The 27,635-nt window shown below is 44.7% G+C and overlaps 1 protein-coding gene across 1 annotated transcript in view; it reads left to right on the plus strand.

Moving 5' to 3' along the window:
* The first annotated feature begins 5,855 nt into the window (after positions 1 to 5,855).
* The window catches only part of ZNF830 (zinc finger protein 830), a 132,947-nt gene continuing 111,167 nt past the window's right edge, over positions 5,856 to 27,635 (plus strand). The window contains exons 1-2 of the mRNA XM_073678465.1: positions 5,856 to 6,101; positions 26,861 to 26,960. Coding sequence (XP_073534566.1) covers positions 5,989 to 6,101; positions 26,861 to 26,960 — 213 coding nt within the window. The 5' untranslated portion in view covers positions 5,856 to 5,988. The remainder of the gene's footprint in view (positions 6,102 to 26,860; positions 26,961 to 27,635) is intronic.

Genomic DNA, 27,635 nt, shown 5'->3' on the forward strand with positions numbered 1-27,635 from the left:
TAACTAAAATCACAGGTTACTCTGGTACAAACGTTTTGCCTTTGTCAATATTTTGTTATTTATATTTTTTTTAATTAAACAGTTTGAGAGAAGCTTGTTGTGGCATTAATGACCGGTAACTGATAGAGATCAAACTATCAAGGTGTATAAACGTTATATTTTCAAAAAATCCAGAAGTATCTACACAAATGTCCACAATAATAGATCTGCAACAATGTGGATCGTGTTCCTCCTGCAGACTATTTTATTAGGTCACAGCAGTGTTTCTTTGGCAATCTTGGTGCATCACAACCTTCTGTGGTGGTTTTGCATTCCAGGTGGCCTGGAGAACTAAATTTTTAGTGGTCACTGTGACGGGGTGTGTGACAGAGCAGGAAGGGACACCAGGCCGATGATCAAATAAATCTCGTTGGATTGAACAGGGAAAATGGAACAGCACGAATGAAGGCAATTCTGCTAGTCCGCAAAGAGTCCACAACAGCAGAAACAAGTCCGGGGGCGTCTCCCGGTAATCCGACGCCAGAGAAAATATAGAAATAGTCCTTGGATGAGTTCAATGGGTCCAGCAGATGAGGGACACAACACAATCCCACATGGCAACTTCTATCAATCCACACACGCCACGAGGATCTGGCCGCAGCCTGAGACCCTCCAGCGTTGGGAGTCACCACGCAACTGACTGGGCCAAATATGAGTCTATTGTTCTGTCTACTGGGATCAGCCCCTGGATGGGGGAAGGGTTCACATCCACTAGATGCAACAAGAAATGTTGACCTAGGCCTGATTACATTACAGTCCATGAACACAGGCCGAGTGAGGGACATGCTGTTAGTCATATTGGATAAAACATAAGTTGCTGAGGTTAGGACCACCAGGGACCCCAATGTTACTTAGGAAAGACTGTCCATGTTTAATTAAGTAATTTTCACGTATACATAGCACAGGTCTGTCCATCCATTCATGGATTCTGTTTGGGACTAATAAAAATAGGCCATCACAGCACTCGGCTATGTCATTTATGTACAGTACAGACCAAAAGTTTGGACACACCTTCTCATTTAAAGATTTTTCTGTATTTTCATGACTATGAAAATTGTACATTCACACTGAAGGCATCAAAACTATGAATTAACACATGTGGAATTATATACTTAACAAAAAAAAAGTGTGAAAAAACTGAAAATATGTCTTATATTCTAGGTTCTTCAAAGTAGCCACCTTTTGCTTTGATGACTGCTTTGCACACTCTTGGCATTCTCTTTGAAGAACCAAGAATATAAGACATATTTCAGTTCTTTCACACTTTTTTGTTAAGTATATAATTTCACATGTGTTAATTCATAGTTTTGATGCCTTCAGTGTGAATGTACAGTTTTCAAAGTCATGAAAATACAGAAAAATCTTTAAATGAGGTGTGTCCAAACTTTTGGTCTGTACTGTACATAAATGCATACAAAATATTAACTACTCGAGCTAAATTGCTGCGTTATCACCTTAAAAGAACTATGCACCTGATTAATGTTCATGCCAGTCTTGATGAGAGGGCGGGGGTGAAGAACGCAGCATACAAACTCAGAGGGGATGGTGAGTTGAACCCTCTCCTCCCTCTTTTTTGCCTTTAATGCAAAGCATCAATAATAGGGCCTAGAACTCAGCAGTATCTTTATCTCATTAGATTTGAACTTAAGATGGTCCTGACTCCAGACATCCCTCACCAGGAGATGTCAGGATACATTAGCTCTATTAAAGTTTCTACCTGGATATACCTGATAAAACAATCAAAAGACTTGTGTGTGCTAAAAAAACGTTATGAAATGACGAACGATCTCGTCGAGTTTATTCACTGTCCACACTTTCTCTTGCAGCTCTATGCCCTCATCATGTGACATACCAGCCTCCGGACCAATTGTCTCAATAAATCGCTATCTCAAGTGTGTTTTCTCCCGACGCGTTTCATCGGCTCCACCATCAGGGGAGTCAGGCCGTACAGGGATCACCGTTTCCAGGTGACTCCCTTATAGACATTACTGTCTGCCCAAATATTATGAACCTCAGGGCAGCAACTCCCATCTAGTCACCTCTGTAGTGAGACAGAATGGAGTTGCTGTACAGAGGACATCCATATACAGTCATGGCCAAAAGTATTGAGAATGAGACAAATAGTAATTTTTCCAAAGTTTACTGCTTCATTTTTTGTAATGGCAATTTGCATATACTCCTGAATGTCAAAGAGTGATCAGCTTAACAGCAATTACTGTACTTGCAAAGTCAATATTTGCCCAGAAAATGAACTTTAACCCCCAAAACACATTTCAACATCATTGCAGTCCTGCCTTAAAAGGAGCAGCTAACATCGTTTTAGTGATTGATCCATTAACACAGGTGTGGGTGTTGATGAGGACAGGGCTGGCGATCAATCAGTCATGATTAAGTAAGAATGACATCACTGGACACTTTAAAAGGAGGCTGGTTCTTGGTATCATTGTTTCTCTTCAGTTAACCATGGTTATCTCTAAAGAAACACGTGCAGCCATCATTGCACTGCACAAAAATGGCCTAACAGGGAAGAGTATCACAGCTACAAAGATTGCACCTCAGTCAACAATCTATCGCATCATCAAGAACTTCAAGGAGAGAGCTTCCATTGTTGTCAAAAAGGCTCCAGGGCGCCCAAGAAAGACCAGCAAGCGCCAGGACCGTATCTTAAAACTGTTTCAGCTGCGGGATCGGACTACCAGCAGTGCCGCGCTTGCTCAGGAATGGCAGCAGGCTGGTGTGAGTGCTTCTGCACGCACTGTGAGGCGGAGACTCTTTGAGCAAGGGCTGGTTTCAAGGAGGGCAGCAAAGAAGCCACTTCTCTCCAGAAAAAACATCAGGGACCGACTGATATTCTGCAAAAGGTACAGGGAGTGGACTGCTGAGGACTGGGGCAAAGTCATTTTCTCTGATGAATCCCCTTTTCGATTGTTTGGGACATCTGGAAAACAGCTTATTCGGAGAAGAAGAGGTGAGCGCTACCACCAGTCTTGTCTCATGCCAACTGTAAAGCATCCTGAAACCATTCATGTGTGGGGTTGCTTCTCAGCCAAGGGAATCGGCTCACTCACAGTCTTGCCTAAAAACACAGCCATGAATAAAGAATGGTACCAGAATGTCCTCCAAGAGCAACTTCTCCCAACCGTCCAAGAGCAGTTTGGCGCCCAACAATGCCTTTTCCAGCATGATGGAGCACCTTGCCATAAAGCAAAGGTGATAACTAAATGGCTCATGGAACAAAACATAGAGATTTTGGGTCCATGGCCTGGAAACTCCCCAGATCTTAATCCCATTGAGAACTTGTGGTCAATCATCAAGAGACGGGTGGACAAACAAAAACCAACAAATTCTGGCAAAATGCAAGCATTGATTATGCAAGAATGGACTGCTATTAGTCAGGATTTGGTCCAAAAATTGAGTGAGAGCATGCCAGGGAGAATTACAGAGGTCTTGAAGAAGAAGGGGCAACACTGCAAATATTGACTTGCTGCATTAACTCATTCTAACTGTCAATATAACCTATTGGTACTCATAATATGATTGCAATTATATTTCTGTATGTGATATAAACATCAGACAAACACTAATAAAATCCAGAGGCCAGCAGATCATGTGAAAATATAATTTTGGTGTCATTCTCAAAACTTTTGGCCATGACTGTACACAGTACAGTGCACAGAAATCATGAGCCTCGGTGCAGTAACTCTGATCTAGTCACCTCTGTACTGAGACATCTAGAATGAAGTTTCTGTAAAGAGGACGTCCTTATACACAGTACATTGTGCCCACAAATCATGGACCTCAGGGCAGCAGCTCAATCTTGTCATCTCTGTGCTGAGACATATAGATTGGAGTTGCTGCAGGGTGTTTTATTATTTCTTGGCAGACATTATACAAGATTACAGCCACAATTCATTAAGAAACAAATTTTGCAAGCCAGTATTAATAAAAGGTGAGAGGTACAAAGCTGGGCCACTTTTTTTTTTTTGGTTAACTTAAAAATTTTTTTTTTTATATTATCACTTTTCACAGTTTAAAAACTTACACAAAGCTCTGATTGTTCATGTTTGACAAAATGTTACTTTTCTTGTCTGTCCACAAGTCCTGGTCAGCCCCAGCATTTTGAAGACCCACTCCGATCTATACGGCTCACTAGTGAATCAGCTAGAATGGAGTTGCTCAAATGAGGTCCTCAAAAAATCCACTCCAATCCTATGTTGTAAATTATAAGGACTGTCGGCTCCACTCTGTTATGTTTTTCCCCACGAGGCTACACCGACTCTTTGAAAAACTCAATTCCAGTCACCTCAGCACAAAACTGTACAGAGTGAAGGCTACAGGAAGATCCTCAAAAAATCAACCCCGATCTAGACGGCTCTCTAGTGAATCAGCTAGAATGGAGTTGCTAAAATGAGGTCCTCAAAAAATCCACTCCGATCTAGACGGCTCACTAGTGAATCAGCTAGAATGGAGTTGCTAAAATGAGGTCCTCAAAAAATCCACTCCAATACAACGTTGTAAATTATGAGGACTCTGTTGTGCGCTCTGTTATGTTTCTCCCTGCGAAGCTCCGCTCACTCTTTGAAAAACTCGATTCCCGTCACCTCAGCACCAAACTGTACAGTTTGGAGGCTACAGGGATATCCTCAAAATACCCACTCCGATCTAGACGGCTCTCTAGTGAATCAGCTAGAATGGAGTTGCTAAAATGAGGTCCTCAAAAAATCCACTCCGATCTAGACGGCTCACTAGTGAATCAGCTAGAATGGAGTTGCTCAAATGAGGACCTCAAAAAATCCACTCCAATCCTATGTTGTAAATTATGAGGACTGTCGGCTGCACTCTGTTATGTTTTTCCTCACGAGGCTACACCTAATCTTTGAAAAACTTAATTCCAGTCACCTCAGCACCAAACTGTACAGAGTGAAGGCTACAGGAAGATCCTCAAAAAATCCACTCCGATCTAGACGGCTCACTAGTGAATCAGCTAGAATGGAGTTGCTCAAATGAGGTCCTCAAAAGATCCACTCCAATACAATGTTGTAAATTATGAGGACTCTGTTGCTGCGCTCTGTTATGTTTCTCCCTGCAAAGCTCTGCTCACTCTTTGAAAAACTCGATTCCCGTCACCTCAGCACCAAACTGTACAGTTTGGAGGCTACAGGGATATCCTCAAAATACCCACTCCGATCTAGACGGCTCTCTAGTGAATCAGCTAGAATGGAGTTGCTCAAATGAGGTCCTCAAAAAATCCACTCCAATCCTATGTTGTAAATTATGAGGACTCTTTCGCTGCGCTCTGTTATGTTATTCCCCGCGTAAAACTGAACGATCAGCGCTGTGTGTGATTATTTATATTATAAAAAGCGATAATAAAATGCAAGTTTGATTAATCATGAAAAAAATAAAATTTTGCCCTTTGGAAATACGTAATAAATATAACAGTTTCAGCAAGTACCTAAAAAATAAAAACATGAAATCATTAGAATTATAAAGCTGATATATATCTACAATGTGTGTACATTCCAATTCCACTACATTGCAGGCTATGAGGATCCGGGAATCTGCTCCATTCTGGACATTGGAGGTGATTTTTTGAGGAACTTCAGTGTAGAAACTGAACTGTCTAGAATGGAGAAGCTGCAGAGAGATCATCAAAAGATCAACTCCGATCCAGTCACCTCACCAGTGAATCAGCTAGAGTGGAGTTGCTGGAATGAGGACCACAAAATATCCACTCCGATCTAGACACAACCTTCCTGGTACCAGCCACGTGAGACACTCCGCCCTTTCCTGTCACGTTGTGCTACACGCATCTCCTTTCAACATTCCGCCAAAGCAATGTGAATATACTCCTTTAAAACAGAGACTTGGTCCCTTGATCTGACGTCATCACACAACACCAACAGGAAGTGACGTCGGTCACGGAAGAAGGGTGTTAGGAGGAGAAACATGGCTGCACCAGGAAAGAAAAAAATAATACAACAAGATGAGCTGAGGAGGCTAATGAAGGCAAAGCAAAGGGAGACAGCAGCCAAGAAGAAAATCGAGTCCCCTGTGGCCAAATATCCTTCTTTACAGTAAGGATTGTACGGTAAAGTCCCATGTGGATGAGCGGACAGGATCGCGTCATTCAGCAGCAGCAGCAGCAGCGGGTCCTACTACTGATTGTTACCTAATATACCGCCGATAGACGGCGCCACGCAGCGGCTTTCCTGCAGAGGTACTGAAGTGTCCCTATACATGTGAGCTGTACATGAGAGCTGGATGATGGCCACTTGTCTGTATACAGTCCCTCTACATGTGTGCTGTACATGAGAGCTGGATGATGGCCACTTGTGTGTATACAGTCCCACTACATGTGAGCTGGATGATGGCCACTTGTGTGAATACAGTCCCTCTACATGTGTGCTGTACATGAGAGCTGGATGATGGCCTCTTGTGTGTATACAGTCCCTCTACATGTGTGCTGTACATGAGAGCTGGATGATGGCCACTTGTGTGTATACAGTCCCTATACATGTGTGCTGTACATGAGAGCTGGATGATGGCCTCTTGTGTGTATACCGTCCCACTACATGTGTGCTGTACATGAGAGCTGGATGATGGCCTCTTGTGTGTATACAGTCCCTCTACATGTGTGCTGTACATGAGAGCTGGATGATGGCCACTTGTGTGTATACAGTCCCTATACATTTGTGCTGTACATGAGAGCTGGATGATGGCCACTTGTGTGTATACCGTCCCACTACATGTGAGCTGTACATGAGAGCTGGATGATGGCTACTTTTCTGTATACAGTCCCTATGCATGTGAGCTGTACATGAGAGCTGGATGATGGCCCCTTGTGTGTATACAGTCCCTCTACATGTGTGCTGTACATGAAAGCTGGATGATGGCCCCTTGTGTGTATACTGTCCTTCTACATGTGTGCTGTACATGAGAACTGAATGATGGCCACTTGTCTGTATACAGTCCTTCTACATGTGTGCTGTACATGAGAGCTGGATGATGGCAAATTGTGTGTATGCAGTCCCTCTACATGTGAGCTGTACATGAGAGCTGGATGATGGCCACTTGTGTGTATGCAGTCCCTATTCATGTGTGCTGTACATGAGAGCTGGATGATGGCCACTTGTCTGTATACAGTCCCTCTACATGTGTGCTGTACATGAGAGCTGTACATGAGAGCTGGATGATGGCCACTTGTGTGTATACAGTCCCTCTACATGTGTGCTGTACATGAGAGCTGGATGATGGCCACTTGTCTGTATACAGTCCCTCTACATGTGTGCTGTACATGAGAGCTGGATGATGGCCACTTGTGTGTATACAGTCCCTCTACATGTGTGCTGTACATGAGAGCTGGATGATGGCCACTTGTGTGTATACAGTCCCACTACATGTGTGCTGTACATGAGAGCTGGATGATGGCCACTTGTCTGTATACAGTCCCTATACATGTCTGCTGTACATGAGAGCTGGATGATGGCTACTTGTGTGTATACAGTCCCTCTACATGTGTGCTGTACATGAGAGCTGGATGATGGCCACTTGTGTGTGTATACAGTCCCTCTACATGTGTGCTGTACATGAGAGCTGGATGATGGCCACTTGTCTGTATACAGTCCCTCTACATGTGTGCTTTACATGAGAGCTGGATGATGGCCACTTGTGTGTGTATACAGTCCCTCTACATGTGTGCTGTACATGAGAACTGGATGATGGCCACTTGTCTGTATACAGTCCCACTACATGTGAGCTGTACATGAGAGCTGGATGATGGCCACTTGTCTATATACAGTCCCTATACATGTGTGATGTAAATGAGAGCTGGATGATGGCCACTTGTCTGTATACAGTCCCTCTACATGTGTGCTATACATGAGAGCCGGATGATGGCCACTTGTCTGTATACAGTCCCTCTACATGTGTGCTGTACATGAGAGCTGGATGATGGCCACTTGTCTGTATACAGTACCTATACATGTGTGCTGTACTTGAGAATTGGATGATGGCCACTTGTCTGTATACAGTCCCACTACATGTGTGCTGTACATGAGAGCTGGATGATGGCCACTTGTCTGTATACAGTCCCACTACATGTGTGCTGTACATGAGAGCTGGATGATGGTCACTTGTCTGTATACAGCCCCACTACATGTGTGCTGTACATGAGAGCTGGATGATGGCTACTTGTGTGTATACAGTCCCTCTACATGTGTGCTGTACATGAGAGCTGGATGATGGCCACTTGTGTGTATACAGTCCCTCTACATGTGTGCTGTACATGAGAGCTGGATGATGGCCACTTGTGTGTATACAGTCCCTATACATGTGTGCTGTACATGAGAGCTGGATGATGGCCACTTGTGTGTATACAGTCCCACTACATGTGTGCTGTACATGAGAGCTGGATGATGGCCACTTGTCTGTATACAGTCCCACTACATGTGTGCTGTACATGAGAGCTGGATGATGGTCACTTGTCTGTATACAGCCCCACTACATGTGTGCTGTACATGAGAGCTGGATGATGGCTACTTGTGTGTATACAGTCCCTCTACATGTGTGCTGTACATGAGAGCTGGATGATGGCCACTTGTGTGTATACAGTCCCTCTACATGTGAGCTGTACATGAGAGCTGGATGATGGCCACTTGTGTGTATACAGTCCCACTACATGTGAGCTGTACATGAGAGCTGGATGATGGCCACTTGTGTGTATACAGTCCCACTACATGTGAGCTGTACATGAGAGCTGGATGATGGCCACTTGTCTGTATGCAGTCCCTCTACATGTGTGCTGTACATGAGAGCTGGATGATGGCCACTTGTGTGTATACAGTCCCACTACATGTGAGCTGTACATGAGAGCTGGATGATGGCCACTTGTGTGTATACAGTCCCTCTACATGTGAGCTGTACATGAGAGCTGGATGATGGCCACTTGTGTGTATACAGTCCCACTACATGTGAGCTGTACATGAGAGCTGGATGATGGCCACTTGTGTGTATACAGTCCCACTACATGTGAGCTGTACATGAGAGCTGGATGATGGCCACTTGTGTGTATACAGTCCCTCTACATGTGTGCTGTACATGAGAGCTGGATGATGGCCACTTGTCTGTATGCAGTCCCTCTACATGTGTGCTGTACATGAGAGCTGGATGATGGCCACTTGTGTGTATACAGTCCCTATACATGTGTGCTGTACATGAGAGCTGGATGATGGCTACTTGTGTGTATACAGTCCCTCTACATGTGTGCTGTACATGAGAGCTGGATGATGGCCACTTGTGTGTATACAGTCCCTATACATGTGTGCTGTACATGAGAGCTGGATGATGGCCACTTGTGTGTATACAGTCCCTCTACATGTGAGCTGTACATGAGAGCTGGATGATGGCCACTTGTGTGTATACAGTCCCACTACATGTGAGCTGTACATGAGAGCTGGATGATGGCCACTTGTGTGTATACAGTCCCACTACATGTGAGCTGTACATGAGAGCTGGATGATGGCCACTTGTGTATATACAGTCCCTATACATGTGTGCTGTACATGAGAGCTGGATGATGGCTACTTGTGTGTATACAGTCCCTATACATGTGTGCTGTACATGAGAGCTGGATGATGGCCACTTGTGTGAATACAGTCCCTCTACATGTGTGCTGTACATGAGAGCTGGATGATGGCCACTTGTGTGTATACAGTCCCACTACATGTGAGCTGGATGATGGCCACTTGTGTGAATACAGTCCCTCTACATGTGAGCTGGATGATGGCCACTTGTGTGAATACAGTCCCTCTACATGTGTGCTGTACATGAGAGCTGGATGATGGCCACTTGTGTGAATACAGTCCCTCTACATGTGTGCTGTACATGAGAGCTGGATGATGGCCACTTGTGTGAATACAGTCCCTCTACATGTGTGCTGTACATGAGAGCTGGATGATGGCCACTTGTGTGTATACAGTCCCACTACATGTGTGCTGTACATGAGAGCTGGATGATGGCCACTTGTGTGAATACAGTCCCTCTACATGTGTGCTGTACATGAGAGCTGGATGATGGCCACTTGTGTGTATACAGTCCCACTACATGTGAGCTGTACATGAGAGCTGGATGATGGCCACTTGTGTGAATACAGTCCCTCTACATGTGTGCTGTACATGAGAGCTGGATGATGGCCACTTGTCTGTATACAGTCCCTCTACATGTGTGCTGTACATGAGAGCTGGATGATGGCCACTTGTGTGTATACAGTCCCTATACATGTGTGCTGTACATGAGAGCTGGATGATGGCCACTTGTGTGTATACAGTCCCTCTACATGTGTGCTGTACATGAGAGCTGGATGATGGCCTCTTGTGTGTATACAGTCCCTCTACATGTGAGCTGTACATGAGAGCTGGATGATGGCCACTTGTCTGTATACAGTCCCTATACATGTGTGCTGTACATGAGAGCTGGATGATGGCCACTTGTCTGTATACAGTCCCTATACATGTGTGCTGTACATGAGAACTGGATGATGGCCACTTGTGTGTATACAGTACCACTACATGTGTGCTGTACATGAGAGCTGGATGATGGCCACTTGTGTGTATACAGTCCCACTACATGTGTGCTGTACATGAGAGCTGGATGATGGCCACTTGTGTGTATATTCCCTCTACATGTGTGCTGTACATGAGAGCTGGATGATGGCCACTTGTCTGTATACAGTACCACTACATGTGAGCTGTACATGAGAACTGGATGATGGCCACTTGTCTGTATACAGTCCCTATACATGTGTGCTGTACATGAGCTGGATGATGGCCACTTGTCTGTATACAGTCCCTCTACATGTGTGCTGTACATGAGAACTGGATGATGGCCACTTGTCTGTATACAGTCCCTCTACATGTGTGCTGTACATGAGAACTGGATGATGGCCACTTGTCTGTATACTGTCCTTCTACATGTGTTCTGTACATGAGAGCTGGATGATGGCCACTTGTCTGTATACAGTCCCTATACATGTGTGCTGTACATGAGAGCTGGATGATGGCCACTTGTCTGTATACAGTCCCTCTACATGTGAGCTGTACATGAGAGCTGGATGATGGCCACTTGTGTTTATACCGTCCCCCTACATGTGTGCTGTACATGAGAGCTGGATGATGGCCACTTGTCTGTATACAGTCCCTCTACATGTGTGCTGTACATGAGAGCTGGATGATGGCCACTTGTGTGTATACAGTCCCTATACATTTGTGCTGTACATGAGAGCTGGATGATGGCCACTTGTGTGTATGCAGTCCCACTACATGTGAGCTGTACATGAGAGCTGGATGATGGCCACTTGTGTTTATACCGTCCCTATACATGTGAGCTGTACATGAGAGCTGGATGATGGCTACTTTTCTGTATACAGTCCCTATACATGTGAGCTGTACATGAGAGCTGGATGATGGCCCCTTGTGTGTATACAGTCCCTCTACATGTGTGCTGTACATGAGCGCTGGATGATGGCCCCTTGTGTGTATACTGTCCTTCTACATGTGTGCTGTACATGAGAACTGGATGATGGCCACTTGTCTGTATACAGTCCTTCTACATGTGTGCTGTACATGAGAGCTGGATGATGGCAACTTGTGTGTATGCAGTCCCTCTACATGTGAGCTGTACATGAGAGCTGGATGATGGCCACTTGTGTGTATACAGTCCCTATTCATGTGTGCTGTACATGAGAGCTGGATGATGGCCACTTGTCTGTATACAGTCCCTCTACATGTGTGCTGTACATGAGAGCTGTACATGAGAGCTGGATGATGGCCACTTGTGTGTATACAGTCCCTCTACATGTGTGCTGTACATGAGAGCTGGATGATGGCCACTTGTCTGTATACAGTCTTTCTACATGTGTGCTGTACATGAGAGCTGGATGATGGCCACTTGTGTGTATACAGTCCCACTACATGTGTGCTGTACATGAGAGCTGGATGATGGCCACTTGTCTGTATACAGTCCCTATACATGTCTGCTGTACATGAGAGCTGGATGATGGCCACTTGTCTGTATACAGTCCCTCTACATGTGTGCTGTACATGAGAGCTGGATGATGGCCACTTGTGTGTGTATACAGTCCCTCTACATGTGTGCTGTGTATGAGAGATGGATGATGGCCAGTTGTATGTATACAGTCCCTCTACATGTGTGCTGTACATGAGAGCTGGATGATGGCCACTTGTGTGTGTATACAGTCCCTCTACATGTGTGCTGTACATGAGAGCTGGATGATGGCCACTTGTCTGTATACAGTCCCTCTACATGTGTGCTTTACATGAGAGCTGGATGATGGCCACTTGTGTGTGTATACAGTCCCTCTACATGTGTGCTGTACATGAGAACTGGATGATGGCCACTTGTCTGTATACAGTCCCACTACATGTGAGCTGTACATGAGAGCTGGATGATGGCCACTTGTCTATATACAGTCCCTATACATGTGTGATGTAAATGAGAGCTGGATGATGGCCACTTGTCTGTATACAGTCCCTCTACATGTGTGCTATACATGAGAGCCGGATGATGGCCACTTGTCTGTATACAGTCCCTCTACATGTGTGCTGTACATGAGAGCTGGATGATGGCCACTTGTCTGTATACAGTACCTATACATGTGTGCTGTACTTGAGAATTGGATGATGGCCACTTGTCTGTATACAGTCCCACTACATGTGTGCTGTACATGAGAGCTGGATGATGGCCACTTGTCTGTATACAGTCCCACTACATGTGTGCTGTACATGAGAGCTGGATGATGGCTCCTTGTGTGTGTATACAGTCCCTCTACATGTGTGCTGTATATGAGAGCTGGATGATGGCCACTTGTCTGTATACAGTCCCTCTACATGTGTGCTGTACATGAGAACTGGATGATGGCCACTTGTCTGTATACAGTCCTACTACATGTGAGCTGTACATGAGAGCTGGATGATGGCCACTTGTCTATATACAGTCCCTATACATGTGTGCTGTACATGAGAGCTGGATGATGGCCACTTGTCTGTATACAGTCCCTCTACATGTGAGCTGTACGTGAGAGCTGGATGATGGTCACTTGTCTGTATACAGTCCCTCTACATGTGTGCTGTATATGAGAGCTGGATGATGGCCAGTTGTGTGTATACAGTCCCTATACATGTGTGCTGTACATGAGAGCTGGATGATGGCCTCTTGTTTGTATACAGTACCACTACATGTGTGCTGTACATGAGAGCTGGATGATGGCCACTTGTGTGTGTATACAGTCCCTCTACATGTATGCTGTACATGAGAACTGGATGATGGCCACTTGTCTGTATACAGCCCCACTACATGTGTGCTGTACATGAGAGCTGGATGATGGCTCCTTGTGTGTGTATACAGTCCCTCTACATGTGTGCTATACATGAGAGCCGGATGATGGCCACTTGTCTGTATACAGTCCCTCTACATGTGTGCTGTACATGAGAGCTGGATGATGGCCACTTGTCTGTATACAGTCCCTCTACATGTGTGCTGTACATGAGAGCTGGATGATGGCCACTTGTGTGTATACAGTCCCTCTACATGTGTGCTGTACATGAGAGCTGGATGATGGTCACTTGTCTGTATACAGCCCCACTACATGTGTGCTGTATATGAGAGCTGGATGATGGCCACTTGTCTGTATACAGTCCCTCTACATGTGTGCTGTACATGAGAACTGGATGATGGCCACATGTCTGTATACAGTCCCTCTACATGTGTGCTGTATAGGAGAGCTGGATGATGGCCACTTGTCTGTATACAGTCCCTATACATGTGTGCTGTACATGAGAGCTGGATGATGGCCACTTGTGTGTATGCAGTCCCTCTACATGTGAGCTGTACATGAGAGCTGGATGATGGCCACTTGTGTGTATACAGTCCCTCTACATGTGTGCTGTACATGAGAGCTGGATGATGGCCACTTGTGTGTATGCAGTCCCTCTACATGTGAGCTGTACATGAGAGCTGGATGATGGCCACTTGTGTGTATACAGTCCCTATACATGTGAGCTGTACATGAGCTGGATGATGGCCACTTGTGTGTATACAGTCCTTCTATATGTGTGCTGTACATGAGAACTGGATGATGGCCACTTGTGTGTATACAGTCCCACTACATGTGTTCTGTACATGAGAACTGGATGATGGCCACTTGTGTGTATACAGTCCCACTACATGTGAGCTGTACATGAGAGCTGGATGATGGCCACTTGTGTGTATACAGTCCTTCTATATGTGTGCTGTACATGAGCTGGATGATGGCCACTTGTGTGTATACAGTCCCACTACATGTGTGCTGTACATGAGAGCTGGATGATGGCCACTTGTCTGTATACAGTCCCTATACATGTGTGCTGTACATGAGAGCTGGATGATGGCCACTTGTCTGTATACAGTCCCTATACATGTGTGCTGTACATGAGAGCTGGATGATGGTCACTTGTGTGTATACAGTCCCTGTACGTGAGAGCTGGATGATGGTCACTTGTCTGTATACAGCCCCACTACATGTGTCCTGTACGTGAGAGCTGGATGATGGTCACTTGTCTGTATACAGCCCCACTACATGTGTCCTGTACATGAGAGCTGGATGATGGTCCCTTGTGTGTATACAGTCCCTCTACATGTGTGCTGTACATGAGAGCTGGATGATGGCCTCTTGTCTGTATACAGTCCCACTACATGTGTGCTGTACATGAGAGCTGGATGATGGCCACTTGTCTGTATACAGTCCCACTACATGTGTGCCTTACATGAGAACTGGATGATGGCCACTTGTCTGTATACAGTCCCTCTACATGTGTGCTGTACATGAGAGCTGGATGATGGCCTCTTGTCTGTATACAGTCCCACTACATGTGTGCTGTACATAAGAGCTAGATGATGGCCACTTGTCTGTATACAGTTCCTCTACATGTGTTCTGTACATGAGAGCTGGATGATGGCCACTTCTGTATATACAGTCCCACTACATGTGAGCTGTACATGAGAGCTGGATGATTGCCACTTGTCTGTATACAGTCCCACTACATGTGTGCTGTACATGAGAGCTGGATGATGGCCACTTGTCTGTATACAGTCCCTCTACATGTGTGCTGTACATGAGAGCTGGATGATGGCCACTTGTCTGTATACAGTCCCTCTACATGTGTGCTGTACATGAGAGCTGGATGATGGCCACTTGTCTGTATACAGTCCCTCTACATGTGTGCTGTACATGAGAGCTGGATGATGGCCACTTGTCTGTATACAGTCCCTCTACATGTGTTCTGTACATGAGAGCTGGATGATGGCCACTTGTGTGTATACAGTCCCACTACATGTGAGCTGTACATGAGAGCTGGATGATGGTCACTTGTCTGTATACAGTCCTTCTACATGTGTTCTGTACATGAGAGCTGGATGATGGCAACTTGTGTGTATACAGTCCCTCTACATGTGTGCTGTACATGGGAGCTGGATGATGGGAACTTGTGTGTATACAGTCCCTCTACATGTGTGCTGTACATGAGAGCTGGATGATGGCCTCTTGTTTGTATACAGTCCCTCTACATGTGTGCTGTACATGAGAGCTGGATGATGGCCTCTTGTTTGTATACAGTCCCTATACATGTGTGCTGTACATGAGAGCTGGATGATGGCCACTTGTCTGTATACAGTCCCTCTAGATGTGTGCTGTACATGAGAGCTGGATGATGGCCCCTTGTCTGTATACAGTCCCTATACATGTGTTCTGTACATGAGAGCTGGATGATGGCCACTTTTGTATATACAGTCCCACTACATGTGAGCTGTACATGAGAGCTGGATGATTGCCACTTGTCTGTATACAGTCCCTCTACATGTGTGCTGTACATGAGAGCTGGATCATGGACACTTGTGTGTATACAGTCCCTCTACATGTGTGCTGTACATGAGAGCTGGATCATGGACACTTGTGTGTATACAGTCCCTCTACATGTGTGCTGTACATGAGAGCTGGATGATGGCCACTTGGGTGTATACAGTCCCTCTACATGTGAGCTGTACATGAGAGCTGGATGATGGCCACTTGTCTGTATTCAGTCCCTATACATGTGTGCTGTACATGAGAGCTGGATGATGGCCACTTGTCTGTATACAGTCCCTCTACATGTGTGTGTATACAGTCCCTATACATGTAAGCTGTACATGAGAGCTGGATGATGGCCTCTTGTGTGTATACAGTACCACTACATGTGTGCTGTACATGAGAGCTGGATGATTGCCATTTGTGTGTATACAGTCCCTCTACATGTGTTCTGTAGATGAGAGCTGGATGATTGCCTTTTGTGTGTATACAGTCCCTCTACATGTGTTCTGTAGATGAGAGCTGGATGATGGCCACTTGTGTGTATACAGTCCCTCTACATGTGTGCTGTACATGAGAGCTGGATGATGGCCACTTGTCTGTATACAGTCCCTCTACATTTGTGTGTATACAGTCCCTATACATGTAAGCTGTACATGAGAGCTGGATGATGGCCTCTTGTGTGTATACAGTACCACTACATGTGTGCTGTACATGAGAGCTGGATGATTGCCATTTGTGTGTATACAGTCCCTCTACATGTGTTCTGTAGATGAGAGCTGGATGATGGCCACTTGTGTGTATACAGTCCCTCTACATGTGTGCTGTACATGAGAGCTGGATGATGGCCACTTGTCTGTATACAGTCCCTCTACATGTGTTCTGTACATGAGAGCTGGATGATGGCCACTTGTGTGTATACAGTCCCACTACATGTGAGCTGTACATGAGAGCTGGATGATGGTCACTTGTCTGTATACAGTCCTTCTACATGTGTTCTGTACATGAGAGCTGGATGATGGCCACTTGTGTATATACAGTCCCACTACATGTGTGCTGTACATGAGAGCTGGATGATGGCCACTTGTGTGTATACAGTCCCTCTACATGTGTTCTGTACATGTGAGCTGGATGATGGCCACTTGTGTATATACAGTCCCACTACATGAGAGCTGGATGATGGCCACTTGTCTGTATACAGTACCACTACATGTGTGCTGTACATGAGAGCTGGATGATGGCCCCTTGTCTGTATACAGTCCCTATACATGTGTTCTGTACATGAGAGCTGGATGATGGCCACTTTTGTATATACAGTCCCACTACATGTGAGCTGTACATGAGAGCTGGATGATGGCCACTTGTCTGTATTCAGTCCCTATACATGTGTGCTGTACATGAGAGCTGGATGATGGCCACTTGTGTGTATACAGTCCCTCTACATGTGTGCTGTACATGAGAGCTGGATCATGGACACTTGTGTGTATACAGTCCCTATACATGTGTGCTGTACATGAGAGCTGGATGATGGCCACTTGTCTGTATACAGTCCTTCTACATATGTGCTGTACATGAGAGCTGGATGATGGCCTCTTGTGTGTATACAGTACCACTACATGTGTGCTGTACATGAGAGCTGGATGATTGCCATTTGTGTGTATACAGTCTCTATACATGTGTGCTGTACATGAGAAGTGGATGATGGCCTCTTGTGTGTACACAGTACCACTACATGTGTGCTGTACATGAGAGCTGGATGATGGCCACTTGTGTGTATACAGTCCCTATACATGTGTGCTGTACATGAGAGCTGGATGATGGCCTCTTGTGTGTATACAGTCTCTCTACATGTGTGCTGTACATGAGAGCTGGATGATGGCCACTTGTGTGTATACAGTCCCTATAAATATGAGCTGTACATGAGAGCTGGATGATGGCCACTTGTCTGTATACAGTCCCTATACATGTGTTCTGTACATGAGAGCTGGATGATGGCCACTTGTCTGTATACAGTCCCTCTAGATGTGTGCTGTACATGAGAGCTGGATGATGGCCCCTTGTCTGTGTACAGTCCCTATACATGTGTTCTGTACATGAGAGCTGGATGATGGCCAATTGTGTATATACAGTACCACTACATGTGAGCTGTACATGAGAACTGGATGATGGAAACTTGTGTGTATACAGTCCCTCTACATGTGTGCTGTACATGAGAGCTGGATGATGGCCTCTAGTTTGTATACAGTCCCTCTACATGTGTGCTGTACATGAGTGCTGGATGATGGCCTCTTGTTTGTATACAGTCCCTCTACATGTGTGCTGTACATGAGAGCTGGATAATGGCCTCTTGTCTGTATACAGTCCCTCTAGATGTGTGCTGTACATGAGAGCTGGATGATGGCCACTTGTCTGTATACAGTCCCTCTACATGTGTGCTGTACATGAGAGCTTGATGATGGCCCCTTGTCTGTGTACAGTCCCTATACATGTGTGCTGTACATGAGTGCTGGATGATGGCCACTTGTCTGTATACAGTCCCACTACATGTGAGCTGTACATGAGAGCTGGATGATGGCCTCTTGTCTGTATACAGTCCCTCTACATCTGTGCTGTACATGAGAGCTGGATGATGGAAACTTGTGTGTATACAGTCCCTCTACATGTGTGCTGTACATGAGAGCTGGATGATGGCCTCTAGTTTGTATACAGTCCCTCTACATGTGTGCTGTACATGAGTGCTGGATGATGGCCTCTTGTTTGTATACAGTCCCTCTACATGTGTGCTGTACATGAGAGCTGGATGATGGCCACTTGTCTGTATACAGTCCCTCTAGATGTGTGCTGTACATGAGAGCTGGATGATGGCCACTTGTCTGTATACAGTCCCTCTACATGTGTGCTGTACATGAGTGCTGGATGATGGCCCCTTGTCTGTATACAGTCCCTCTAGATGTGTGCTGTACATGAGAGCTGGATGATGGCCACTTGTGTGTTTACAGTCCCACTACATGTGTGCTGTACATGAGAGCTGGATGATGGCACCTTGTCTGTATACAGTCCCTATACATGTGTGCTGTACATGAGAGCCGGATGATGGCCTCTTGTTTGTATACAGTACCACTACATGTGTGCTGTACATGAGAGCTGGATGATGGTCACTTTTCTGTATACAGTCCCTCTACATGTGTGCTGTACATGAGAGCTGGATGATGGCCTCTTGTTTGTATACAGTCCCTCTACATGTGTGCTGTACATGAGAGCTGGATGATGGTCACTTTTCTGTATACAATCCCTCTACATGTGTGCTGTACATGAGAGCTGGATGATGGCCTCTTGTTTGTATACAGTCCCTCTACATTTGTGCTGTACATGAGAGCTGGATGATGGCCTCTTGTTTGTATACAGTACCACTACATGTGTGCTGTACATGAGAGCTGGATGATGGCCACTTGTGTGTATACAGTCCCTCTACATGTGTGCTGTACATGAGAGCTGGATGATGGCCACTTGTGTGTATACAGTACCACTACATGTGTGCTGTACATGAGAGCTGGATGATGGCCACTTGTGTGTATACAGTCCCTCTACATGTGTGCTGTACATGAGAGCTGGATGATGGCCACTTGTCTGTATACAGTCCCTATTCATGTGTGCTGTACATGAGAGCTGGATGATGGCCCCTTGTCTGTATACAGTCCCTTTACATGTGTGCTGTACATGAGAGCTGGATGATGGCCACTTGTCTGTATACAGTACCACTACATGTGTGCTGTATATGAGAGCTGGATGATGGCCACTTGTGTGTATACAGTCCCTCTACATGTGTGCTGTACATGAGCTGGATGATGGCCTCTTGTCTGTATACAGTCCCACTACATGTGTGCTGTACATGAGAGCTGGATGATGGCCACTTGTCTGTATACAGTACCACTACATGTGTGCTGTACATGAGAGCTGGATGATGGCCACTTGTGTGTATACAGTCCCTCTACATGTGTGCTGTACATGAGAGCTGGATGATGGCCACTTGTCTGTATACAGTACCACTACATGTGTGCTGTACATGAGAGCTGGATGATGGCCACTTGTGTGTATACAGTCCCTCTACATGTGTGCTGTACATGAGAGCTGGATGATGGCCACTTGTCTGTATACAGTCCCTATACATGTGTGCTGTACATGAGAGCTGGATGATGGCCACTTGTCTGTATACAGTCCCTCTACATGTGTGCTGTACATGAGAGCTGGATGATGGCCACTTGTCTGTATACAGTCCCTCTACATGTGTGCTGTACATGAGAGCTGGATGATGGCCACTTGTCTGTATACAGTCCCTCTACATGTGTGCTGTACATGAGAGCTGGATGATGGCCACTTGTCTGTATACAGTCCCTCTACATGTGTGCTGTACATGAGAGCTGGATGATGGCCACTTGTTTGTATACAGTCCCTATACATGTGTGCTGTACATGAGAGCTGGATGATGGCCACTTGTGTGTATGCAGTCCCTCTACATGTGTTCTGTACATGAGAGCTGGATGATGGCCACTTGTGTGTATACAGTCCTTCTACATGTGTGCTGTACGTGAGAGCTGGATGATGGCCGCTTGTCCTTTGGTCTTTTTGCAGCTTTCCTTAAAATGCAATTTTTGGTTTAGGTCATAGAACTTCTTTTTTATTTTAACCCCTTAACCCAGGGCTGTGGAGTCGGTAAGTCAAACCTCCGACTCCATGTCCGACTCCTCAATTTCCATAACACCGACTCCCTCATACATGGCTCATGTTTAAGTGATAAATTTACTGTAACACAGATTCATCTCAGCTAAAAGTCTAGACCCTTCGATATGGAATAGGACAGACATTTATAGGACATTTCATAACTTTCCCAAATTCTTATGAAAAAATATTCCCCACTAACTGCATTGAACTACTGTTCCCAATTTATTATATATTTTAGGAGTTGGTCCATTTTATACCGACTCCACCAAAATGGAAACCGACTCGGTCTCCACAGCTGTGCCTTAACCCTGCGTCTGGTGCATTGTTCGCAATGTGCCTGAGTGGCTCAGGTTAGAAAATCACCTTCAGTACCATGTAAAAGTTTGGACACCTCTTACTGTTATGAACAGTTAAGCAAGTAGAAGATGAAATGGTCTCTTAAAGAGCTAAAGTTAAAGATGACACACTTCCTTTGTATGGTAGGAAAAAATTAAATGTATTTTTATCTTTTACATTTTAATTATTGCAAAAATGAATATGAGTTCATGCAAAGTTTGGGCATTTTTAGTACCTAGTAGCACCCCCTCCTGGAAGTATCACAGTTTGTAATCGCTTTTTGTAGCCAGCCAATAGTCTTTTAATTCTTGTTTGAGGGATTATCATCCATTTTTCCTTGCAAAATTTTTCCAGTTCTGTAAAATTGCTAAGTCGTCTTGCATGCACTGCTATTTTGAGGTCTAGCAAAAGATTTTCATTGATATTAAGATCACAGGACTCTGAGGGCCATTGTAAAACCTTCAGCATGCGCCTTTTGAGGTAGTCTATTGTGGATTTTGACGTGCGTTGAGGAACATTATCCATTTGTAGAAGCCATCCTCTTTTCAAATTCTGTTTTTTTTTACAGATTATCTTATGTTTGCATCAAGAATTTGTTGAAATTTCATTGAATCCATTCTTCCATCTACCCGTGAAATGTTCCCCGTGCCATTGGCTGCAACACAACCCCAAAGCATGATCGATCCACTCTCATGCTTAATGGTTTGCGAGATATTATTTTCCAGAAATTGTGGGCCCTTTTTCCTCCACACATATCTTTGATCATTGTAACCAAAAAGTTCTTTCTTAACCTCATCAGTCTACAGGACTCTTTTCCAAAATGTATCAGGCTTGTTTAGATGTTTTTCCATACTTCTGACCCTGAATTTTATGGTGAGGAAGCAGGAGAGGTTTTCTTCTGATGACTCTTCCATGAAGGCCATATTTGTACAGGTGTCTCCGAACAGTAGAACAATGTACCACAACTCCTGAGTCTGCCAAATGTTTCTGAAGGTCTTCTGAAGTCAGTCAGGGGTTCTGATTTGACTCTCTAGCAATCCTACGAGCAGCACTCACTGAAATTTTGCTTGGTCTTCCAGACCTTATCTTGACCTCCACTGTTACTGTTAACTGCCATTTTTTTTTTTATTACATGTCAAATGGAGGAAAGGGCAACTTGAAAACGCTTTGCTATCTTCTGATAGCCTTCTCCTGCTATGTGGGCCTCCACCATTTTCATTTTCAGAGTGCTAGGCAGCTGCTTAGAAGAACCCATGGCTGCTGATTTTTGGCACAATTAAGAAGAGGCTGGGTTTTTATAAAGCTGGGAAATTTGCAACACATGGCCTTTCCTAACGATGATTGTGAACAAGCCAAAAATGTTAAGGGGCTAATTAAGGTCTAAAACCTTGCTCAAAGTTATCTGAGAACACAAATCTCCAAGAGTGTCTAAACTTTCGCATTTGCCCATTTTCCTTTTTTTGTAATTTTTAAAATCTAAAAGAGGAAAATATATATCTAAATTTGTTTGGCTAAAATCCAAAGGAAGTGTCTTCTTCAACTTGCTAAACTGTTCACAATTAATTTAATTTTGACGAGGGGTGCCCCAACTTTTACATGCTACTGTATAATAGCTAGTTATCTAAATTTCATGGCTCTAAAAGTAATCAATGACCTCCTTAGGGATGTATTAAAAGAGAGTATATGAAATTGGATGGAAAAAAACTCATTTAGTAACTATAAAAGTCTTAAAACAAAAAGTACCCAAATTTCACAACCATCACCAAATAGCCTCCAGTTTTCAGGACATACCTATTGCTAAACATTAAAATTAGGAAAAAAACGTACCGTATTTTTCGGACTATAAGACGCACTTTTTTCCTCCAAAATTTTGGAGGAAAATTGAGGGTGCGTCTTATAGTCCGAATGTTGGGGGGGGTGTGTATATTTATGTGGGGCGTGGGGAGCACTGAATATTCATGCTCCTTAATAACTGTATACTGTGTAGCCACGCTGCGGCTCCTGCTGCTGCCGACTGTCTCCTGTGCCCTCTGTTAAAGGGCATGAATATTCAACTTCTCTCCACGCCCATGGGTGTGGGGAGGGGGTGAATATTCATGCCCTTTTAATGAGCGGGCACAGGAAATAGCCGGCAGCAGCAGGAGCCTCAGCGCGGCTCCGCTGTGTGTCGGCTATGAAGGAGAGTGAAGTCACTGCTCCCCGCGCACACAGACCCGACGTGGGGAGCAGTGACTTCCTGCTGCTGATCTCTCCTTGTGAGCTGCGCATTGCAGTGACGTCATGCGTGGCTCACATGGAGAGATCAGTGCGGGCAGACAGGACGCAGCGCTGGAGGAGAGAGAAGAGCGGTGAGTAGGAGTGTTTATTTTTTTTTTTAATGTGCAGCATGTTGGGGATTAGGGTGACCATGCATTCCAGGATAGGGATTAGGGGTGCCATGCATACCAGGACAGGGATTAGGGGTGCCAAGCATACCAGGACAGGGATTAGGGGTGCCAAGCATACCAGGACAGGGATTAGGGGTGCCAAGCATACCAGGACAGGGATTAGGGGTGCCAAGCATACCAGGACAAGGATTAGGGGTGCCAAGCATACCAGGACAGGGATGAGGGGTGCCATGCATACCAGGACAGGGATGAGGGGTGCCATGCATACCAGGACAGGGATGAGGGGTGCCATGCATACCAGGACAGGGATGAGGGGTGCCATGCATACCAGGACAGGGATGAGGGGTGCCATGCATACCAGGACAGGGATGAGGTGTGCCATGCATACCAGGATGGGGACCACGTATAAAAGGAAGGGGGGGGGGGGGGCATATGTACCAGGATGGGGGATATTGTCAGAATTGGGGGACATTACCCCTATACCAGTGTCAGCAGAAGACCTCCTCCCCCTTAAAAGTACATCATGACCTCATTTTTTTGCTTAAATTTTTATTTTTTTTATTTTCGTCCTCTAAAACCTAGGTGCGTCTTATGGTCCGGTGCGTCTTATAGTCTGAAAAATACGGTAATTGTAAAGCATTTAGATGCTACTGGTGTCATATTCACTCAGATTCAGATGTTAAAAGTTTAGCAGGAGAAACACGTTGGCAGATCATATTATCTTATCATATCAGAGATTATTACGTGTTCGGGCGCATTGTGCCTGAGAGGCCATTTCTAAGAAGACACTATTTATTTCTTGAAATATCCACCAACTTTGCATTATTAATTCATGACACTGACAAATTAAACAATTGTGATTAAGAAAAACCCCAGAAAATAGTAACCTTCAAAAGCACAATGAACCTGAGAGGCCACGGAGGTCACACCTGCTCGTCGCAAGGGCGGCGGTAAAACTGATTGGGGGGTTTCCTGCCCACCTAAAGATAAGAAGGTTCTGAGAGGGGCAGGATCCAGTGCCGCCTTGGGGAGGAGGGGAAACAAAAATGTGTGAGCTGTGCCTGTCGCAGGGTTAAGGACCGAGCGATTTTTCCTTTCTGTGCTTTCATTTTTTCTTCTCTTTATTCCAAGATCCATAACTTTTTTTTATATTTCTGTCCACATAGAGACATGAGAGCTTGTTTTGTGCGATGAGTTGAAATTTGGAACGACACCATTCATTTTATCATATGATGTATTGGAAATCTGGAAAAAAAAGTGTGTTGAAATATCAAAAAAATGTGCAATTCTGCTATTGTTTGTTTTTTTTTTTTTTTAAATTTTTCTTTCCCCACTAATCCATTAATTTGAATGGATGAGTTTGGTCCACAAACCTAGGATATGTCTCCTTTTTTTTTTTTTTTTTTTTTTTTACAGATAAGAAGAATTTGCGGATAACCTACACTGATGGTATCCTATATAATAAATCCAACTTGTCATAGAAAAATTAAGGAAATATTATGAAAATGTCGCTCTCCCCGAGCCGTTCTTTCCTCTTCCCTTACCCACTCTCTGTCTCTGTTCTAATTAGCATTCGCAGGCGAAGTGGCTTGTAGGCAAATGCCAGTACAGAGAGAGGTGGCAAACTCAATTAACAGAGACCTGCAATAAATTTACATCTAGCCGAGCAAGATTTAGTTTCCGAGCTTCAAAAGAATTCAACAGACATGGGATATCTAAAGTTCTACACTTCCCATACCGCCCATATTTTTATCAGCAGGGTCAGCTAAAGAACAATATGCTTATTTTCCCGTAGCTGTAAGCCCCTCTGGGGAGCTGTGGCGCAAAAGTAACAACAAAATAACAGTTTGTCATGTGTGGTCTCTAAAGAAAGGTAAATTCATAATGGAAAATATGTTATCACTTTTGGGCTTCTGCAGTCAACCAGCGATAAGTTATCCCAGAAGTTAGAGATTCTAATAATAATATGAAGGCTAGAGCTCGGTCCTTGTGATGTCATCCCAGGGTGTGGGTGGGCGGGTCTCGCCCTTCGGCATAAAAGACCCCACTGAGGATGGGTCAGTATTCATTGCCGGGGCGTATAGAGACTATAAGCAAAGGATCACGTTCGATAACGGTCAAATCATAGTGGGGCACCCCACCTCCACCTATACTGAATCGTCTCTGCGATCTAGTAATTTCTTCTTTATTCCTTATTATTTTGTGTAACTGCAACTGCATATGTATTGTATAATATATAAAATTTAATAGTCCTGTTTCTTTTGTTCTGTACTTATTCCCCTCCCCGAAGCCATATACGCTACCAGAACGCAGACATCCGACCGGGCCTGTATTATATTTCAGAGTGGGTCAGTGGTGGCAGCGAATAATAATAATTGGGCTATAGTGAAGCTAGCAGTGATCGTACGGGGGAATATACACATATTCCATGCGTTGGGATTCGGATGTGTATATGCCATACTCTCGCTGCGCTCTTGCAGATACATACGTAGTGAGTAATCTGGATCGTGTGCGCACGGATCCCTGCTCAATCCTGACAGAGTGACAGCAGCGGTGGAATATTGTGTGATCTCCCCTGTCTCGTTCCTGACGGTCTTGACACAACTCCAGACCAAAAGTACATGAGGTTTTTCTTTATTTAGCATGCTTTTTTTGTTCTGATGAAGAAGTCTGTAGTACTTCGATAAGTGTTGACTAAATAAAGAAAAACCGCATGTACTTTTGGTCTGGAGATGAATTTATTATATAGGATACCAGCAGCACAGATTATCCTCTAATTCCTGGTCTGATGACCCGTTGGACCTGCAGCAGCTGGATTTATAAGTGAAATGTTTTGGATACACAACTAGATCAGGTAAGTATTAGCTTATTTAGACACCTTTTTCTCTTTTGGATAAAACCCTATTGTGCTGTTTTTTTCCTCCTAGTCTTATTCCATTATTTTTTTTTTTTTAAATATGCAGACTTTTCAGTCACCCTATAAAGACTAGAGAGACTCGCATGCTATTTTTTTCTTGTGCTTACCTGTGACAAAAAAACCCTGAATGCACATGTATGAAGAAAAACTGACTTGTAAGTGTGCCTTTGCTGTGCACTTATTAGTGAGTCTCCGTAGTGTAGCAGCTTATGCTTTTCAGTGTTGCTAAAACGATGTTCAGATATAAGCCTTATGGGCAGCATGGTGGCTCAGTAGTTAGCACTGTGTAACCTTGCAGTGCTGGGGTCCTGGGTTCGAATCCATCTGCAAGGAGTTTGTATGTTCTCCCCTTGTTTGCGTGGGTTTCCTCCGGGTTCTCTGGTTTCCTCCCACACTCCATAAACATACTGATAGGGAATGTAGATTGTGAGCCCCAATGGGGACAGGACAGTGCCCATAATGTCTGTAAATTGTCTGAATTGTAAAGCGCTGCGGAATATGTTGGCACTATATAAATAAAAAGATTATTATAAAAAAGATTATAAGCCTTAACCACGCATTGTGTACATACAACAGCCTTGGCCAGTTATCCTGTGTGGTGTGCAACATACCCATAAAGAGTGAATCGTTGTGGCAAGCACACATCTTGGGAAAGCAGCATAAAGAGGTAAGACTGTCCGTCACATACTCGGTTTTGTGTTCTACAGTAGCTAAGACCCCTCCGTACAACGCTGAGTCGATCACACATGTTAAAGAAGATCTGTCAGAAGGTTTTTGCTATTTAAGAGAGCAGAATAACTCGGGGCAAGAAAGCCTGATTCTAGGGATATGTCACTTACTGGGCTGCTTTGTGTAGTTCTCATAGAATACCTGTTTTATCTGATGGACATGTGGCAGAGCTAAATCTTCTATTGTGCGTGTAACCCGGCCCTCGCCCGACTGTCGGCTTCCTGTGTACACTGTACACTGTGCACTGTGAGCAAGCTGATACTCAATGATGGGGTGGGATACACAGATTAGCCTGACTGCTCTGCACCTGACCTGTAGTCAGATAGTGATAATCTCCTGCAGATAAAACACTGTTTGGATTGTAACTACAACACACAGCCTAGTAAGTGACATCCCTGGAATCAAAGTCTCCTGCCCTATATTAGGCTGCTCTCAGATTAAATTGCAAAAACCTGCTGACAGATCCCTTTAACCCCTTCACGACCTTGGAAGTATCCATAAGTCTTGGCTGGTAAGGGGTTCCCGACCTTTGACGTATGGATATATCCTGTCGATCGTACGGGCACAGGAGCTTTGCTTGCGGTATCGCCACACAAAGTTCAGCTAGCATGAC

This window comes from Phyllobates terribilis, unplaced genomic scaffold (genome assembly GCF_046119375.1).
Source record: "Phyllobates terribilis strain yellow unplaced genomic scaffold, ASM4611937v1 Scaffold_4__5_contigs__length_816908805, whole genome shotgun sequence".
Taxonomy (NCBI): Eukaryota; Metazoa; Chordata; class Amphibia; order Anura; family Dendrobatidae; genus Phyllobates; species Phyllobates terribilis.